We start from the raw sequence: 21,622 nt of genomic DNA on the forward strand, positions 1-21,622 counted from the left end.
CCATGCCCAGCTAATTTTTTGTATTTTTAGTAGAGACGGGGTTTCACCATGTTGACCAGGATGGTCTCGATCTCTTGACCTCGTGATTCACCCGCCTCAGCCTCCCAAAGTGCTGGGATTACAGGCTTGAGCCACCACGCCCGGCGTTAATCACATTTTCTTTTCTCTAGCTCGTTTTATTGTAAGAATACAATTTGTAATACATATAACATACAAAACATGTTAATCGACTGTTCATGTGATCAGTAAAGCTTCTGGTCAATGGTAGGCTATTAGGAGTTAAGGTTTTGGGGAGTCAAAAAATACATGTGAATTTTCAACTGCCTAGGCAGTCAGTGCCCCTAGCCCTCATGTTGTTCAAGAGTCAAGTGTAGTTAGCAGTGCAGAACCAAAACAATGTAGTTTAGTATTTGGGAAAGGCCTAGTCTGGCAAGTAGGTACTTTCACACATCTCTACTCTGACAGATAGGCTTTCCTGTATGATGACATCTAAAATAAAAAAGAGTGAAGGGTATGTGTGTTCTGTATTAAGTCAAACAGCTTTCAAAGTGAGGAAACAATCTCAGCAGAACTTCTAAACACTGTATAAGTCCCCATGTGTCAACGCTTACCACCTCAGCATACCTTCACTCGTAATTCCTTCATAGGAGGAGGTAACAGGAGGCCTCGAATCTGAGTTACAATGGGCCCTTCTACTCCAGGAACAATGATTGTATCTCCTTCCTTCAAACGCCCATTGATCAAGATGACATCTATAGTGGTGCCCATCCCTGGGAGAGCTTTAACCTAAAAGACATTATTGCAAAGAGAAAAAAAATAGATACAATACACCATGTTCATTAAATCTAAAAGTATCCTCCACTCAAGGAACTCACTATTTTTTTTAAAGACAATAAACTGAAAAGTTGATCATTACCTCCATCACTTGTGCTCTTAGCTCTTCACAGTGCGCAAGTCTCTTGCTCAACATGGTCTGAGTTAACTCCACAAGAAGGTAGATCAGACTTCCCATGCCATCACCAGTATGTGCAGAGGTAGGTACCAAAGACACAAAAGTGCGGGGATCTTTATTTTCATAAAACAAAGCAGCATTTAAACCCTAGGAGCAAAAATCATGGAAAACACCAGGCTGTGAAGAAAACGTATCTGGAATAGGCATAACTAACTAGAAGCTGGATAAGCAAATGGCTAATCATGTTGAAACTCCTCATAAACACTGAAAATGATCATGGATATCCTATAAGCATTAACTTTATTACAGCAAAATAGTTCTAAGTAAACTCAGTTTTCTAAATTATTCAGACTGCAAAGAGATCTTTGATATATTAGCTTTCTGATATTAAAAAGGTGAAAAGGGAAAAAGAATTTAAAAATTGCTGTCAACAAAGAAAAAGAACCAGTATTAACGAAAATACTGACTTCATTATAAAGATAACATAATAAATATTCTATGAGATAGGCTCTGCATAAAGAAGGAAAGGCCTTCTTACCTGCTGTGCAAATTCTACAATAATAGCCTTTGCCCGCTCCTCAAATTCATCTCTTGTATTTTTTTTCTGCTTCTTTAAAGTAGCAGCCACATCAGAGTCAGGACTCTTTTTCCAATCATATAACCTATCAATCTGTAAAAGGTTTTTCATGAGAAAGATCTCTAAAAAATTCAGAACATTCAAGAACTGTATTAATAGCTCCAGAAAATTCCTCATGTATATCTCATATATGCAGAACTGTGTGACTTACTTAGACACTTTATTGTACCAAAAGATCCTTACAGACTGCTTACTGGCAACCACTCTTAAATTAGAAACTCCTGCAGTACCATGCTGCCCATCAGCCTCCATGAGTTCCTAAGTAGCTGCCATTTGTTTGCAAAGATAAGATCCTAGAATTATCCTAAGACTATTAACACATATTGTTGGAATTCCAAAGCAGTTTTTGTAATAGACAGGAACAATCAATCCTAGCAAGTACCATCACTAGAAAATTACATACCAAAACATTAAAAAAATGATTTTCTTTCTTGGGGAACAGCCTATTTTAATTGTTTTGTTGATCAAATTAGGGTTATATCTGTTTTGTTAATGACAGAATCTATTTTCCCTTACTTTTCAATGAGTGACAAATGAGTATAGAAGAAATGAAAATACTCACTAGCCAAAAATATAAACAATCAAAAGCATAATCTGGGGGCTGAGTCTAGGGTGATAAAGAAACAGATGAATCTGAATGCTACTAAGCAGACAAATCAGTAGGAAATGACAAAGATGTTAAAATTAGCATATGAGGTCCTTAGAATACTTGTAAACATTAAAGGAAAAGCCTGAAGCTTGTAAAGCTAAACAATAACATGTCGGCTGGGTGTGGTAGCTCACGCCTGTAATCCCAGCACTTTGGGATTCCGAGGCAGGTGGATCACGAGGTCAGGAGATCAAGACCATCCTGGCCAACATGGTCAAACCCCGTCTCTACTAAAAAAACAAAAAAAAATTAGCTGGATGTGGTGGCGCATGCCTGTAGTCCCAGCTACTTGGGAGGCTGAGGCAGGAGAATTGCTTGAAACCAGGAGGTGGAGACTGCAGTGAGCCAAGATGGCACCCCTGCACTACAGACTGGGCGACAGTGTGAGACTCTGTCTCAAAAAAAAAAAAAAGAAAAATAACATGTTTAACTAGTACTTAGAAATTAATATCTTTAAATGTTTTTATTAGAAAAGAATATCAATAAAACTAAAAGCTAGTTCTCTGAATGATGCACATTTCTAAACAGACAAAAGAAAAACCCTAAATAGCCCTGTATCTGCTTAAGAAATCCCATGCTGATGTGGCTTTAATTCTTTCAAGCACTTAACAAATAATTCAATTCCTGCACTCTTTCAGAAAACAGGAGGAAATACTTCTCAACTCATGAGGCCAACATTACTCTGATATGAAAACCAGATAAAAGGCATTACAAGAAAACTACATACCCATATCACTCATGAACACAGACACAAAAATCTCAATGAAATCTAGCAATATATCAAAAGCATAACAAGTGACAACCAACTAGCGTTTAATAATGTAAAGTTTAATATTTTAAAAATTCAGCAGTAATTATGTTGTTAACAGAATGAAGGAGAAAATCCATATGAACATCTCTAAATATGCAGGAAAAGAATCTGACAAAATCAACAACCATTCATAATTAAAGAAATAAAAACATAAAACACTCTAAACAACCTAGGAATAGAAGGAAACTTCCTCAAACTTAATATAAGTGCATTGACTAAAAAAAACCCTACAGCTGACATCATACTTAATGGTGAAAGACTAAGCACTTTCCCCCTAATATCAGGAATAAAGAAAGAATGATGTCCACTGTCATGTCTTCTATTCAACATTATTTAGAAGGTATATAGTAAAATATTTAGTATAATAAAGAAGAACAAGATTAGAAAGCATATAGGCAAGGGGGGAAAACATAATGGGATTTATAGGCAGACAATAATCATGTACACAGAAAAACCCACATTACTTATAAAAGAAGATACTAGGCCCAATCAGTGAATTTAATAAGGTCACAAGATACCAACTGAATATAAATGTGATAAACAGCTGGAAATTTTAAAAAATGTTAACACTATTTTCAATAGCATTAAACCATGAAATACTTAGGGACAAATTCAGAAAAGTATGTCCAACATGTGGACAACAAAACTAGAAAATATTGCCAAGAGAAAGAGGAAGACCTGGCCAGGCATGGTGGCTCATGTCTTAAATCTCAGCACTTCAGGAGGCTGAGGCAGACAGATTGCTTGAGCCCAGGAGTTTGAGACCAGCCTGGGTAACAGTGAGACCTCATCTCTATTGAAAAAAAATAAAATAAAAAACAATTTTAAAAAATGGTAAAGAAGGACTAAGTAAATGCACAGAGATACCATGCTCACTGATCAGAAGATGCAATATTGCTAAAACAGCCAATTCTCTCAAAATTTATCTAGAGATTGAAATACAATCCCAATCAAAATCCTGAAAGACTTTTTGTGGAAACTAACAAGCTGATTCTAAACTTTATATTGAAATTCGAGGACCTAAAATAGCCAAAACAATATAGAGAAAAACAAAGCTGAAAGATTTACCAGTAACTACCAGCTTTCAAAACCTTACTATGAAGCTATAATGAAACAGAGTACTAGTGGCATAAGAATGTATACAGAGCAATGGAACAAAAGATAAATTCCAGGAACAGACATATATGGTCAATTGATTATTGACAAAAATTCCAAACTAATTCCATGGGGAAAAGAATAATCTTTTCAGCAAAGTCTTTAACAAAATATTTCTACGGAAAAAAAAAGTAAACCCTGACCTCACACTATATACAAACAAGATCGATCTCAATGTAAAAGCTTAAACTATTCAACATCTAGAAACACCAGAGGAAAATTAAATGAACTTGGGATAGGAAAAGATCGCTTCTACAGAACACAAACCATAACAAAATTAATTGGGGCCAGGCATGGTGGCTCACACCTGTAATCCCAGGACTCTCGGAGCCCAAGTGGGTGGATCACTTGAGGTCAGGAGTTCGAGACCAGCCTGGCCAACATGGTGAAACCCTGTCTGTACTAAAAATACAATTAGCTGGGTGTGGTGGTGGGTGCCTACTTGGGAGGCTGAGGAACAAGAATCACTTGAACCCAGGAGGTGGAGTTGCAGTGAGCTGAAATAATGCCACTGTACTCCAGCCTGGGTGACCGAGCAAGGCCCTATCTCAAAAACAAATAAATAAAATTTAAAAATTAACTGGATTTCACCAAAATCAGAAATTTCTTCTCTTCAAAACACACTATTAAGAAAAGGAAGCCAGGCACGGTAGCTCACACCTGTAATCGCAGCACTTTGGGAGGCCAAGGTGGTGGAATCACCTGAGAGGCCGGAATTTGAGACCAGCCTGTCCAACATGGCAAAACCCCATCTCTACTAAAAAAAACACCAAAAAAAAACAAAAACAAAAATAAAAAACAAAATAACACACACCCTATCCAGCATGGTATTGCATGCCTGTAATCCCAGCTACTTGTGGTTAAGGCACAAGAATCACCTGAGCCTGGGAGGCGGACGTTGCAATGAACCAAGACTGCGCCACTGCACTCCAGCCTGGGCACAGCAAGACTGTCTCAAAACACACACGCGCGCACACACACACACACACACACACAGAGAGAGAGAGAGAGAGAGAGAGAGAGAAATGAGAATGAAACACCAAGTCCCAGACCGTAAGAATCTATCAGCAATACATACAAGTGGAAAAGGAGTTATATACATAGAATACATTAAGTATAAAGAACTCTTAAAATTCAACAATAAAACAGCAATCTAATAAGAGGATTCTGAACATACTTTCCAAAGAAACAGATATTGTCGTCTCTCTAAGGGTAAGTACAAGAAAAGACACATAAAGCCATTAGTCATTGTGGAAACAAAATAGACCACAATAATTTAGGACTCAACTGCACACCTACTAGAATGCTGCAGGTAGGGAAAGTACTGGCAAAGATATGCAGGAACTGGAATTCTCAACAGATGAATGGATAAAGTGCAGTATTATTCAGATAATGGACTACTATTCAGGAATAAAAAGGAAAAACCTATTATACACATAACAACAAATAAAGCATAATAACATGAGCAATAAAAAATGCCAAACTTAAAAAAAATTACATACTGTATAATTCCATTTAATATGAAATCATAAAACAGGCAAAACTAGTCTATATGACACAGAAAGATCAATATTAGCCTGAATTTAGGGAGGGCAGTAGAATGACTACAAAGTAACATGAGGGAACTTTTCTGGAAATATAGAGATACTGTATGCTCTGAATGACAGTGGTTATAAATTTGTCAGAACACATTAAAATAAACACTTAGCATGGGGTGGATTTTCTTATATATGTGTAACTCAGAGATACTGCAGGTTCCAGACCACTGCGGTACAGCTAATATTGCAATAAAGCAAATCACACAACTTTTTTGGTTTCCCAGTGCTTCTAAAAGATATGTTTACGCTACGCTATCGTCAATTTAGTGTATGACAGCATTACATTTCTTAAAAGGCAAGGTACACACCTTAATTAAAAAATATTTTATTGCTAAAAGTGCTAACAAACACCTGATTCTTCGATGCGTCATAATCTTTTTGCTGGTAGAGGGTCTTGCCTCGATGTTGATGGCTACTGACTGATCAGGATGGTGGTTGATAAAGGCTGGGGTGGCTGTAGCAACTTCTTAGACAGCAAAGAAGTATGTCCTATCAATTTATTGATTCTTCCTTTCATGATGATTTATTTGCCAGGCACGGTGGCTCATGCCCATAATCCCAGTATTTTCGGAGGCCCAGGTGGGCGGATCACCTGAGGTCCGGAGTTCAAGACTAGCCTGACCAACATGGAGAAACCATGTTTCTACTAAAAATACAAAATTAGCTGAGTGTGGTGGCACACGCCTGTAATCTCAACTACTCAGGAGGAGGCTGAGGCAGGAGAATCACTTGAACCCAGAAGGCGGAGGTTGCGGTGAGCGAAGACTGCACCACTGCACTGCAGCCTGGGCAACAAGAGCAAACTCCGTCTCAAAAAAAAAAAAAAAAAAAGATTAACCTGTAGCATGCAAAGCTGCTTAAAGCATTTTACCTATAATAGAGCTTCTTTCAAAATAAAATAGCTTCTTTCAATCTTCTCAAACCCTGCCACTGCTTTATCAATTAAGTTGATTGCTATCCTAAATCCTTTTTTGTCATCTCAACAATGTTCATAATATCCTCACCAGAAGTAGACTCTACCTCAAGAAACCACTTTCTTTGCCCATCCATAAGAAGCAGTTTCTCATCTGTTCAAGTTTTATCTTAAGATTGCAGCAATTCAATTACATCTTCAGGTTCCACTTCTAATTTCAGTTCTCTTGCTATTTTTCTACCACATCTGCAGTGATTTCCTCTACTGAATTCTCAAACTCCCTCAGTCATACATGTGAGTTGAAATCAACTTCTTCCAAATTCCCATCAATGTTTATATTTTGTCCTCCTCTATGGATCATGAACGTTCTTCATAACATCTAGAAGGGTGAATCCTTTCCAAAAGGCTTTCAACTTTTGCCCAAATCCATCAAAGGAATCTCAATCTATGGCAGCTACAGCCATATAAAATGTACTTCTTAAGTAACAATACTGCAAAGTTGAAAATACTCCTTGATCCATGGGCTACAGAGTGGATGTTGTATTAGCAAGCATGAAAACAACATTAATCTCCTTGTATGTCTCCATGAAGCTTGGGTAATCAGGTGCACTGTCAACAAGCAGTAATATATTGAAAGCAATCTTTTTCTCTGAGCAGTCAATCACAAAAAATGGGCTTAAAATGTTCAGTAAACCATACTATAAACAGATGTGTTATCATCCAGGTTTTATATTTCCATTTATAAAGCACAGCAGAGTGGATCTGGCATAGTTTTTAAGGGCCCTAGGATTTTCAGAATGGTCAATGAGCACTGGCTTCAACTTAAAGTCACCAGCCACATTACGTCCTAACTAGAGAGTCAGCCTGTCCTTTGAAACTTTGAAGCCAGGCATTGACTTCTCCTCTCTAGCTAGGAAAGTCCAAGATGGCATCTTTTGCCAACAGAAGGCTTTTTTGTCTACATTGAAAATCTGTTGTTTAGTGTAGTCACCTTCAACAATCATCTCAGCTAGAGCTTCTGGATAACTTGCTGCAGCTTTTGTATCAGCACTTGCTGCTTCACCTTGTGCTTTTAGGTTATAGAAACAGCTTATTTCCTTAAACCTCATCAATCAACCTCTACTAGTTTCAAAGTTTTCTTCTGCTCCTCACCTTCCTCAACCTTCACAGAATTGAAGAGAGTTAGGGCCTTGCTTTAGACTCGTTTGGCTTACAGGAGTGTTGTGGCTGAACTGATATTCTACATGTGACTCCTCCTTTCACGTGAACACTTACACATCACTGTAAGGTTATTAATTGGCCTGATTTCAATACTGTCTCAGGAAACAGGCCCAAGGAGAGAGAAAGAGACAAGGAAATAACTGGTTGCTAAAGCTCCAGTCAGAACACATATAACATGTATTGACTAAGGGTGCCATTTGATATGGGTGTGGTTTGTGGCACCCCAAACCAATTATAATAGTAACAAAGATCACTTATCCCAGCTCACCATGACAAATGTAATAATAAAAAAGTCTGATATACGGCAAATTACCAAAATGTGACACAAGGACAAGAAATCAGCACGTGGTGTTGGAAGAATGGCACCAACAGATTTAATATACTTACTGATGCAGGGCTGCTACAAACTTACAATTTCTATTTAAAAAAAAAAAACTACACACATACAATATCTGTGAAGCACAATACAGTGAAACACAATAAAATGAGCTATGCCTGTATGTTATACTATTTTTTTCTAAATCACAAAAAATTAACCTGTTTTCCTAGGTGAATTTTTCAGAAGATGCACGTACCTTATTAAGTGCAACAATGAAGGGACATTTTTTAGATTTGAGAAGGTTGATGGACTCAATTGTCTGGGGCTCCAAACCATGCATAATATCAACAACTAAAATGGCGATGTCACAAAGAGAGCTTCCTCTATTTCTCAGATTACTGTTGAAAAGAAGGAAAAGATCTGTTTGTAACAAATCTTGAAATTAACACCTTTCTTAAATTTTTAAACTTCTTTGTAAAACCCAAACAAAACAGAGTATATCTATTAAATTGCTCAAGTACTATTAGCCCTTAACTTGCCAAATGCTCATCTGAGAGTCACTTGAATTGCCATTAAGTGGAGTGAGTGAGTTTTAGAACCAACTAATATTTCAGATAATTTTACTGACCAAGTTTTCTATGTTAAAAAATATGGACAAGAGATAACAGCATAATATTTCACCTGTAATATGAGTTTTACAGGAGATAGGCCTGGTATGTATTAGAATGTTTTCTGCATTCCACATTAAAGGGGTGCTCTTTTAAAGCAATAAAGACTGCCCCCTATAAAAAACAAGTACTCAAAGGAAACACTACTAAATCAAGGAGGATTGGTAGTTACAGAGATCAAATTACTACTCAAAGGTTAATGGCTCCAGTGAACTTTTAGACTTCATGGCTTCAAGTAGTTTGCTTGATGAGAAAAGATTCAAATTGGTCTTACCTGAAAGATTCATGCCCAGGAGTATCAATAATCAGCATTCCTGGAATCCGCACATTCTCTCTATCAAACTAGAAATAGTGGGGAAAAGTGCAAAGCTTAAGGAAGTCAGAACAATGAAAGCTTCTTTACAAAACAATTCTTTTGTCATAAAACCCTAAAAGTATCACTACTTCCTTTTTCATGTGAACAGTTTTAAAAACAATTGGTTAACCAACAAAGTACAATGGTTAATATTTTCATTAATACCCAAAGGAGTTTTAACCAAAAATATTTAAATAAGAAAATATCTCCTTTCTTAAGGTCTTAAAACTATGACCATAGTCCAAGTTTGAGCAGATTGTTAAGTGGTGATACAAATCACAGGGCAATCATCTGAAATAAGCTATAGAAATCTGACATGCAAGAGGTGATTCTCAGCATTTGGAAAATTTATCTGGTCCAATTTAAAGCAATTCTAAACTTAAAATATACCCCAAAAGTACTTTTTAAAGTAACTTTACCACATTGATCAAAAGTGTTAAAGAGTAAATGCATACCCTGCTGTATTTAAATAATGTCATAAATGCTTGACTTTCTGGACAAAAGCACACAAATGAATGAAAATAACATTACAACAGATCTCATTTGGACATTTCCTTTCAGTCTAAAAAGTAACACTAACCAACTAATCACACACACACACACACACAACTTTTTTGTATTATGCTTATCTACAGTTTCTTTTTGCTAATCTCTAAATGGTCTTTCAAAATTTGGTATCCTGATCTACATCAATATAATGCAATGTAAACATTTCAGATCTGCATTTTGGTGGTCGTAAATCAATGTTCACTGAACACCATAATTATTTCCACTTCAGTGTCTTATATACTAACAATAAGTAATTACAACCGTCACATAAAGGTTAACCCAATAACTTTAATACAAGCCTAATAATATTCTTGTTCCTTATGTTCTAAAATAATAATGAGAGTTCAAGTGCTGGCAACTCATAGAATAAGGTGTTATGAATCCTCCAATGACTAAAACATAGAAATACTATTTAAATAGGATGAAAATAAATTATAAATTTGAAAACTGTTCTAAAATAAAGATTCAATACTACATATTGTAATAGAATACCACATAACTGGAAAACTCAGAATCAACACCAAGATGTAAAATGACCATATGCCTTATAAAAAGATGAAAGTCAGCTTATGATCAAACTTAACGGCAATACTTTATGCGAGAAGAAATTGGACAAAAGATACTTTAAGGAATGAAAATATCAACCAAGGATTGTATATGTGGTCAACTGACTTTCCAGTATAAAGGCCACAAAATAACTCTTCAATATTCAAAAACTGAAGAAATGTTAATTCTCATAATTCCTTTCTTAGGAAGTGACTAGGAGACAAGCTCCATAAATCCCAAATGCAAAGAAACAAAACAAATGCTGGAGAGACAAAGTCACAGGCTCTTTTTACATGTAGAAATAAGACTAAGGAATAAAGGGAGACATTAGCATGTAATAACATATGCTCTGTTTTTCAACTTACTGGTTCTCAGTTCCAAAGCTACCACTTTCACCTGCTCTGTAATAATGAAACTGAGGAATTATTGACAAGGCCCAGTTCTTGGTCTGGGCAGTTTCTGTATTACATGAGCCTGGAACATCCTGCCATACCAGACAGCATGAATGCAACCAAAACTAGGACAACTAGAATTGTATGAGAAAGACTCAGGAGCCAACCACTGGCCAAAGATGGACTATCTCAGCACAATAATAACTGAAATAGATTAAAGCACCCTAATATGTTTAAATCTATGCACTCATAATAATACAAAACAAAATTGGGCTGGGCATGGTGGCTCACAGCTGTGATCCCAGCACTTTGGGAGGCTGAGGTGGGGGACTGCTTGAGCCCAGGAATTCAAGACCAGCCTGGGCAACATAGGGAGATCCTGCCTCTATGAGAGGCAAAAAAAAAAAAGAAAGAAAGAAAAATCATATTGGTCACTTTTTATTTTAAAAGCCAGTTAAAAGAAGGTAAAGGATAATGCATTAATTCTGCCTTTTCTAAATAAGCCATCACTGAATAATCAAAAAGTAGATTAGGTAAAGTTTCTCTACAGAAGTAAATCCAATAATGACTGATGGAGTTAGAGTAACAACATTTTGTAACTCCTAACACATTAAAAGGTAGAGATTATCTTAAAAGTTGTGGCTGGAGAAGAGATCTTTGATTGGAAAGAAACACCTGGAGGACTTCTGAAGTAGCTGGCAAAGTTCTACTGCCCAACAAAGGTGACACTTAAAGGATGGTGTGCATTATGTTAAGTTTCACATTTATCTTACTATGTTACATTTAACATACATAAACTGAATACTTCCAAACAAGTTGAAAAATATAAGAGATAAAGGAAAGAAACTGATTTGACTAGAAGGAAAAAAGTAGGGAAGGAAATAAAATTTCTAATTATGGAGATAATTGGTATCAGTGTTAAAGCATGGAGGCGAACACCTAATGTTGGAATAGTGGCTGCCTCTGGGAGAAAGAGAGAGAAGGAAGTGGAATGTGAGAGCTCCTATAACATGTAGTGTTTTAGTCTTTAAAAAGAATGACCTAAAGCAAAATAGGCAAAATAGCACATGTTAATTCTGAATGGTAAGTATATGGGGCTGTTACACTAGTCTCTGTCCTTTTTCTACGTTTGAAATACTTCATATATTAATTTTTGTTAGAGATTACAATACATGAAATACAAAGTACTTACATTTTTAATCATCTTAGTCTGTTCATTAATAGCTTCAAGAGGAACATTGGTGGCCCCAATTTGTTGTGTGATACCTCCTGCTTCACCATCTTGTACATGTGTGTGACGGAGCTATGAGAAGACAGCAAATTCAGATTGGTATTTCAAAATGGAAAAGACAGCAGCAAAACTAAGAAATTAGTAACTTATTTATTATAAACAGAATTGCCTATATGTCCTATTGGTCTCTAAAACTGTTTTTTAAGGTACCATTCACTTATTTTTAAAGTTCTATCAATACATATAATATTTTCTTACTTTATCTAGAATTTTTGTCTTCCCTGTGTCCACATGCCCAAGTACACAGATAATGGGGGCTCTCAGCTTTTCGGTATTTACATTTTTACTATGTTCAAGTCGCCGTTTCTAGAAATAAAAAAAAATCAAAAATGAAATATTATTTCAAATCCTTACTATCTTTACTATCTATTTTGCTTTGGCAAAAGAATGCCACAACCTGCATCGAAGTTCTTTGTTGATTTGACTAAACATAATTGCAATTTATAATGTGAACTTTACAATCTAATTTCACAGCACCTTTGGACAAGGAAAAACTTGTTTAGATTTCACAGTAGTACTGCTGAATACAAATAGTAATGTTGTAAAGCCATCTCAAAATTTTTGAATACTTTTGTACAGTTACTTTAATGGAATATAATGACTAGAAAAATGAATCAATCTTCCCATCATATTGATTATACAGCGCAACCCTGAATTTGTGTGGGGATTTATATAAAAACAGGTGAACCTGGACATTTAAAAAAATTCACTGGAACTTAAGAATTTTAAAGATTTTTAAAGGCAGTTTATTTCACACTTTTATACAATATACAAATGCTATAAAACCTTTCAAGGAGGAGACTGTTAATTTAAGTCTCAGCTTGAATAAGTGTAATATGTCCTGCCTTTCCAAGGCTCTACCACTTCCATAAACACTAGTAAGAGCAAGAAAGCTTTTCCTCGAACCACAATGTATTTCTCTGTGAAATTTACCTAAATGCAGCTTTCTGAGGACCAAACAAAAACACACGCCAGCAACAGTTTTTCTTTGAAATGACCTTTCAAATAAAGTAAAGTTGGTATTCAAATTAGATAAGCTTGTAGCAAAAACTATGAAGCAATATCAACTTACAAAACTATTTTTCATTTAAAAACCATTTCTGTAAGAGCTCTTTACATGCATTTCTAGTACTAAACATGAGATTTTTCGGTAGAAATTGAAACTGAAAAACTTTTTAAAGTATCAAAAGTGAGATGCCAGAGATGAACACAATGTAGGACTTATTTACTAGCAAAGAGTAGTACCTAACAGCTTCACAGTACATACAACTTAAATTCAAACACCATGACTTTATTTGATACGACTGAAAACTGCCTCTCTCTCCCACACTTAGTGAAGTATTAAAGTTTTTGGATGGCAATGAGTTACAAACTGACTCAGAAATTCTAAGTATTTATACTGAAACAATGACAATACAGGAATACAAACCCCATTCCACAACGGAGAGTCTGACCCAGGAATAGAGTGAATTTCAAAAAATCATAGTATGTAGCAAGGTTTATGGATCCATGAAGTTTGTTATGGACTCAACATTTCCCCAAAAATCATTCCTCAAAGCCGTAACTCCCAATATGACTGCATTTGGGGCTAGGGCCTTTATTTTTAAAAACATGAAGCTCATACAGAGTATCATTAACTAATATAGGGAGCAAGATTACTGAGAAACTCCTTTGCTCTATACTTATTGTTTGTAAATCAGCAAGCACAGTACAGATATTCCATCACTCTCTCAAGCATGAGTATATGGCAAGGGAGCTGGTGGGAGTAGATGCTATGGGAAAAGAAAGTCACATTGGGGTGCCAGCTGGGGGAGACTGCTACAGGCATCTAGTGGGTAAAGGCCAAGATGTTGTTTGATGTCACACAAGGAAGAGAACAGTCCCTGTCCCCAACAACAAAGAATTATCTGGCCCCAAAATGTTAACAGTGCCAGGGCTGAGAAACCTTAACTTAGAATAACAAACCCTCTCAGTCCTTTAGAAATTTAGACAATTTATTCCTACCTAGACTTTACAGGGGGAAAAGCAAATATCAATATACAGGTATTAAAACAAAAAAATGAAAAATCAATTATACGTGAAAAGGAAAGATAAAATAGTTTTTAGCTTTAAAATAGTTTAATATCCTCAAGCAAACTAGTTTTTAACATATTATTTACATTAGGCCGACAGAACTAAAGAAAACGTTCTCTTGAAGTCTACTGAAATCTACTGCATTAAGAAGGAAAAATACAGAAAGCCTATCAGGTATTGGACTTTACTAAACAGAAGCCTCATCAACCCACCAGATTTAACAACTAAAGTGATCAGATGCCTCATGGTGACTAACCTAAATATGTGAGGCAGAGGGCATATGCTCAGAATACCTATGCGTACTTATAAACCATCACTCAATGAGCACATTAAAATTTGGAGAAAACAAGAAAAAAAATGAAGTAGTCACCATTCTACCTCAGGTAAGAGAGGGAAGTCCTTGGGTAAGATCAGTGTCGAAGGCCAATAATATTTCAAGATTACAAAAACTGAACAATATATTATTCTTGAGAACATATAAAGTGCTGTTCAAAGTATTTAGTTGTGGAGTACAGTTTTAATAATCATAGAGGAGTGGGGAGAAACGAAGTAAAGAGAAAGCGTAAAATAAATACCTCAATCCTCCGTTTTGCTTTGTCATAAGCCCTTTCTTCTTTAGTCCGATCATCATCAGAGTCATATTCAGAATCTGAGCTCATTTCTTTACTTGGCTTTTTATCTAATGTCTTCCCTGAATCCTTCTCATCTGACACCTTTTCATCTTCCTCATCACCTTCACTGCCTTCACTTTCTCCCTCCTCTTCCTCCTCTTCTTCACTTTCTTCATCTTCTTCTTCCTCTTCTTCTTCTTCCTCCTCCTCTTCAGGGTTTTCCTTTACTTCTATATGAACTGTGTTTCCTTCTACCAGAAAAGCAAATATGTTTTTAAATAAATAAGTATTAATATGATAGATTTATATCAAGATAAGAAACTTTACAGCAGGGGTGTCCAATCTTTCGGCTTCCCTGAGCCACATCAGAAGAAGAATTGTCTTGGAACACACAAAAAATACACTAATACACTAACACTAACAATAGCTGATGAGCTTAAAAAAAAAAACAAAAAAACTCATAATGTTTTAAGAAAGTTTACAAATTTGTGCTGGACCACATTCAAAACCAACCTGGGCTGCATGTGACCCACAGGCTGCAGATTGGACAGTCTTGCTTTAAAGTAAGGGAAGGAAATAATGCCTGGACAAGAACTGTTTGATTTTTTAAAATTTGAAATGTTTGCATTCTCTACTTATACTTACTTCTGATTTTTAAAAATTTGGAATATTTGCATCTGAAATCTGAAAAACCTGAAATCTGAAACGCTCCAACAAGCACAACCTTTGAGCGTCATATAGGGGTGCTCAAACTTGATTTTGGAGCATTTCGGATTTGAGATTTTTTAATTTCAGAGGCTCAACCTGTATTTAAGGCAGTAACACGGTGTTTCATACATCATAAATGCAAGGTATCTGTCTACATGCTAAAATGAAGTCTGTCACTTAATAGTAAAACCTTAAGGCAGTAATTCATACTGAAGTTAATGTATAAGGAAAGCATTAGTAAGCCAGAATCCATGGGAGAACAGAAACCCAAGAAGATGAGAACAGTCTTTAGTACCACTTTCCCCTTAGCGTCATTTGTTAATTCGGGAGGAGGTAGATGAAAGGCTAAGCTGCACTGGGGGTCCTGATCTACCAGAATACTAAGAATTCAGGGGGGTGTAGTGCGCAGATATTGGGTTACACCCTTACTGTGGGGTAATATCATGAAGACCTATACCCCAGGAATAAGGATGAATCAGAAATAAACAGGATCTCCCCATTATTGGCAGATCACCTTCAAATCCTCTCAATTCTAAGTCTAGAATAAGATGATTCCAGATTGCTAGTTCACTCAGGTACCTGGTGGAAGTAACACATAAATTTGCTCTGCAGAAAACATCATTCTTGACCTCCAAGTGAAATATCCAGCACATACATAAAAATAACAAGGCATATGAGAAAACAATTTACATGAGAACTAACATATAAAACACCAAAAGGACTTTCATATATTAAAGTTATAAAATTAAAATTTTAAAATGACTATGCTTCTAACTTTCCATCAGAGGCAAAAGACAAAGTTAAAAATTTTAGAAGGTAAATTAAAACTATTAAAAAATAGTTAAATGGAAATACTAAAAGTGAAAAATATAAGAGATGAAATTAAGAACTCAAAAGATGGGCCTAACCGCAGAATACAAAGAGCTAAGGAGAAAATCAGTGACCTCAGAAAACAATCAGGAGAAGAAGCAATCCAGAACGAACCACAGAGACTCACTAGGTGGAAAATACAGAAAATAGGAAACAAGTATACAGTAAGAGGGCCTATCAGAGACATCATTGGAATTCTGAGGGAGATAATGACTCCTAACATAAAACTGATAAAAACATAGCACCATGTATTAATAAAGCTCTACAAGTAAAATATATTTTTTAAAAACCTATTCTGGGTACATCATGATAAAACTGCTGCAAACCAAAGACACATGGAAAATATAGGCTGATACCTGACTTCTCAACAGGAACAATAAAAGCCAGGGCAAGGGAATAATAACTTCAAAGTGTTAAACTTCAACCAAGAATTCCTCACTCAGCAAATATATAAAACTAAAGAACGAAGATGTAATAAAGATGTTTTTAGAAAGCAAAATAGAATGTCTTACTAACCAATCCATACTACAAGAAATTCTAAAGTATTCTTCAGATAGGAAGAAACCATCTCAAATGGAAGGTCAATGATGCAGGAAATGAAGCACAACAAAATGTTAAGAATGTGGGTAAACTTATAAATAGTAAGTACTGACTATAAAAATATAAGCTGAGGTCTAAAATAGATAATGAAATGAGAGCAATGATACCTTTTTTTTCCCCTTGAGATAGTCTCACTCTGTCACCCAGGTTGGAGTGCAGTGGCACAATCTCAGCTCACTGCAACCTCCGCCTCCTGGGTTCAAGCAATTCTCATGTCTCAGTCACCTGAGTAGCTGGGATTACACACGCACACCACCATGCCCAGCTAATTTTTTTACTTTTAGTAGAGATGGGGTTTTGCCATGTTGGCCAGGCTAGTCTCAAACTCCTGATCTCAAGTGACCTGCCGACTTTGGTCTCCCAAAGTGCTGGGATTGCAGGTGTGAGCCACCATGCCTGGCCAAGAGCAATGATACCTAAACAGAGTATTGGGTAAACGTCATTCAAGTACTCTAAAGCCCCTGCGCTGTTAGAGGATAACATTAGACATTGTTAGGTCAAAGGTACACGCTAAAAATTTCCTTAGAGTAAACCACTAAGAAGCTTTTTGGAAAAGTACACAACTTCTAAGCTCATGGAAGGAGAAAAAAAAAAATTTTTTAAATCTGGTAACCCAAAAGATGGTTAGAAAGGAGGGAAAAAGAACCAGGCAGAATAAAAAGGACTTAGTAAGATGAAATGTTTAAAACCAATACACTTCATTAATTATACCAAATGTTACATTTAACAGGCTATGTACTCTAGGTAAAATATTAAGATTGAAAAACTGGATTTTAAAAACCTCAACTAGATCCTAGCTGTGATTTGTAAATGGTGTCCCCTCAAAATTCATGTTGAAAACTTAATCCCCATTTTGCTGGTAGGGGGTGGCAGGGTGGTGGGGAAGGTTTGGGGGAGTGATTAAGTCATTCTCATAAGTGAATTCATGCCTGCAGAAAAGTGCCTTCAAAGAGAGTTTTGATCTTCTTGCCCTCCCCTCCCTTCCACCATGTGAAGACACAGCCGTCCTTCCCTCTGGAGGATGCAGCACCAAGGCACCATCTTGGAATCAGAGAGCAGCCTTTACCAGACACCAATGCTGGTGCCTTGATCTTGGACTCCCCAGCCTCCAGAACTGTGAGAAATATATTTCTGTTCTTTAGTACTACCCAGTCTGTGATGTTTTGTTATAGCAGCACAAACAGACTAAGACAATGCCATTTAAGAATACAGAAAAAGTAAAGATCATGTAAATCAAAGCTCGTGTACTTACATGAATCTTAGGTAGGTAGACTTTTATATCAAAAGACATTGCTAGAAATATATATATATATATAAATGATAAGAGTCAATTCATTAGAAAGATACAAGACTGTATTCACCTAATAACACAGCATAAAAATATATAAAGCAAAAATTAACAGAACTAAGGAGAAATAGACAATCCATAATCATGATGGGAGATTTTAACACACTGGTTTCAGTAAGAGAGAAAAGGCAGACCAGAAGAAAAACAAAAGCAAAAACAAAAAAAACCCTGAGAACACTATAAAAGATTTGAGCAAAATGATTAGCAAACCTAACCTAAATACAGAAAGCAAAGCATCCAACTACTGAGGAATATGAACTCTTCCCAAATATGAAACATTTACAATAACTGACCATGCTAGGTTGTATAGCAAAACTCAACATATTTCAAAGGACAGAATCATGTATGCTCTCTAATCACAATGAAGTAACAAAAGACAATTAGAAAATGCCCATTTCTGTAGATTAAGAAAACACTAAATAAATCATAGGTAAAAGTTAATACATTAAAATGAAAATGAGAAAATATCAACATATCAGAACTTGTAGAATTTGACTAAAGCCATGCTTAAGGAAAAATGCATAGCTTTAAAAACAAAGATTGGGGAGAGGTAGGAGGCTGAAAAAACCAAAGAGCCAGATATCATTCTCAGTAAATTAGTAAACCAATAGGAAATTAAATTTAAAGTAGAGATTTTAATAATAAAGAATGGGAAATAATGACAAAAATGCTTACTCTCTATTCATACTTATTAGGAATTATAGTATTTAGCTCTTCATCACCTTTTAAGTTAACCGTGTTTTTTGTAGGTCTGCTTTAGTAACAACCCTATCTGTAATATCATCACTCTGAAAAAATGCATTCTAAACCTTAGGCAGCTATCTTATAAATAACATTCTGAGGAACCAGTCATTCATAAAATGAAGATCCACATGAGGACTTAGAAACCATGGCAAAGGAGATAATAGGAGACTAAGCCCTATCCCCAGAAATGTTCACATGGCTTTCATAATCAAAAGACTATCCATTTAAACATATATTATGCATTTATAATAACCATATTTATCAGTGCGTGCTTATGAGGTAATCACCTTTTTCTGTCTCTTCATCACTGGCCATAGCTTCCCAATCATCTAATCCAGCATCCTCAGTGTCTTCTTCTTCTTCTGTAAGTAAAAATTTGCATTTAAGACACAAAAATTATTTTAAAATGTGAAGGTCTTTTAGAAAAAAGTAAAAAAATTATACTCTGACATAAAAAACAATGTTTTAATTATGCAAAAAAGTATGCAATTATCATCTTTGGAACTAACTTTTTAATATAGCTAGCAAGTTACAATTTACTATTACCAAATGCTTCTACTTCCTATTACTGTCAACATATTATATTACACTTAACCGATTTTCCATTCAAGCTAAATGTTTCATTAATTTAAATGTTTTAGGTTTTGAAAAAGGTGTATGAATGTACTCAGTTCTTGAAAACATGAAATTTCACATATATCTTCTTTTTGATCATCCAACTCATATTTTATGCAAGGAATTTATTATTTTGCTTTTAACCTTTACAGGTATTTAAATATACTTAAATTCCAAAGTTGAAGTTACAAAACTACCACCAACACTCCAGTTCAAAATAAGAATAGAATGCTGTGCTCCTAACCCCAAAACAGCCAGAAAGCTAAATTCTGAATATTATTTAGATATCAAAGACCTACTATTCTTCTTAATAAGAATGCTTCTCTTTACTGAAATCCAACCAGGCACAACTATTCTTAAATGAAAGGAAGATGAGGGTAGGGCATGTGATATCTGCTTCCCTGTAATAATCATTATTTACCAACAAGTCTGGGTAAGTTTTCCTGAGGAGGAAATGAGACTCAGAAACAGCTACCCAAAATATCCATCTAGATTAGCAATTCTTTCCGGAGCTAAAAATATGACCTAAAATAGTGGAATGTTATTAAGCATATCAATCTGAATTTCTCTAATTTCATCTTATCAATGCTAGGCTGAGGTCTACCCAAGTGAAATGATCCTATTCACTTAGAAGAGAAAGTAGAAAAAGGAAGGAAAGGAACTACGATAATATAATTCACCAGTTTAAATCGGGCTTAATATTCTCTAAAGGCTTTTTCCATTCCTGATCCCATCTTTAAAACGCTGGGGATTCTCTTGAATGTCAAACATACATTTAGGAACCCCAGCTCTCCTGTCAACCTAGTCTCATGAATTAGAACAATGCTTATTTAAAAAAAAAAAAAAGAGAGATTTTCCCCAACTCCTCAACACATACACAGATACCCCACAATAAATTAGTTGAATCCTCTGATTATTGTAAATAGAAGCTGACCTTTAAGGTCTAAAAGTGCCAAATTTTATGGTTCTTAAAAAGTTCTAGTTAAAAATGCTTCACATTTGTTTCCACAGCATTAAATGAAGACCTTCAGGTCTTTTTTGAGATTTCTGACCATACTTAAAAGCATCAGAGAAAATCCAAAATCCTTTTTACAAAACATTTTACCAACACTGCTGAAAAGAACAAAATTGATTCATGTCTCACTTGGATACTTATTCAATGCAGAAGTGAAAAGAAATAGAAAAGAAAAAACTATGAAGAAAGCAAGCCATCCAGCCACATACTTATTTGGTTCTACCCAACTATTTAATGATAACTAAGACAACTTATGGCACACCTACACTGTTTAATAAGAATTCACTAATTAAATAATCAGATAATGCTACTGGCCTGGTTCAACAGGAGGTGGTGTTTCTTCTTTTTCTGGTACTCCTTGGTCCATAACTTCTACAGCAGCACATAATTCCATTGACTCAGACACTGAAAAAAGGGCAGAAACCAAGATAATATTTTTTTTCAGCGTATAATTTCTGTTAAGATACTCCACTAAGTACTGAATTTTTTTTTTTTTTCCCTACTGCAAATAATGCATCCAGGCACCTCCTTTATTTTGCTTCCCATCCCCCCAACTCGCAGTCTTTTGAGGAAGATCATCTTCTGGGTCACAGTCTCTTCATGGTGCACTCAATGTAAGACTCCAGCAGGAAGATACTTTCGTCCACCTGGATCTCACTGGCATCCAACTTGTTGACATTACGTTTCAGGGTCTCTAGCTGCTGACATTCAGGAGCTGTAATCATCTCTATTTCTTGTAACTGTGCCTCCTCTGCACCTGTAGCCTGCATAGATGCAATGATGGCCTCTACCCTCTGAGATTTTTCTAGTAGATGCTTGTTCTCTTTGGTTTCAAATTGCCTCCTTTCTATCAAGTTGGCTATGCTCTTGTAGCACCTGTGCAACGACATTCGGGCAGCTGACAGGATGTTCACAGTATGTTCATTCCACTAAGTACTGAATTAAAAATAGTACAAACCTATTGTTTTTTTTTTTTTTTTTT

General features: G+C 35.7%; 1 protein-coding gene across 3 annotated transcripts in view; it reads right to left on the reverse strand.

The window, feature by feature from the left end:
• Positions 1 to 21,622, reverse strand: part of EIF5B (eukaryotic translation initiation factor 5B) — a 60,155-nt gene that overhangs the window by 8,491 nt on the left and 30,042 nt on the right. For 2 of the 3 annotated variants that reach the window (XM_017519320.2, XM_017519318.2), the window contains exons 8-17: positions 20,956 to 21,045; positions 19,298 to 19,372; positions 14,705 to 14,991; positions 12,255 to 12,362; positions 11,958 to 12,068; positions 9,198 to 9,265; positions 8,512 to 8,653; positions 1,491 to 1,622; positions 917 to 1,099; positions 625 to 786 (exon numbers count right to left, since the gene is read on the reverse strand). In XM_017519320.2, coding sequence (XP_017374809.1) covers positions 625 to 786; positions 917 to 1,099; positions 1,491 to 1,622; positions 8,512 to 8,653; positions 9,198 to 9,265; positions 11,958 to 12,068; positions 12,255 to 12,362; positions 14,705 to 14,991; positions 19,298 to 19,372; positions 20,956 to 21,045 — 1,358 coding nt within the window. The remainder of the gene's footprint in view (positions 1 to 624; positions 787 to 916; positions 1,100 to 1,490; positions 1,623 to 8,511; positions 8,654 to 9,197; positions 9,266 to 11,957; positions 12,069 to 12,254; positions 12,363 to 14,704; positions 14,992 to 19,297; positions 19,373 to 20,955; positions 21,046 to 21,622) is intronic. The other variant, XM_017519319.2, reaches the window with a different exon arrangement.

The sequence above is a fragment of the Cebus imitator genome, unplaced genomic scaffold (assembly GCF_001604975.1).
Source record: "Cebus imitator isolate Cc_AM_T3 unplaced genomic scaffold, Cebus_imitator-1.0 Scaffold736, whole genome shotgun sequence".
In the NCBI taxonomy this organism is placed as follows: domain Eukaryota; kingdom Metazoa; phylum Chordata; class Mammalia; order Primates; family Cebidae; genus Cebus; species Cebus imitator.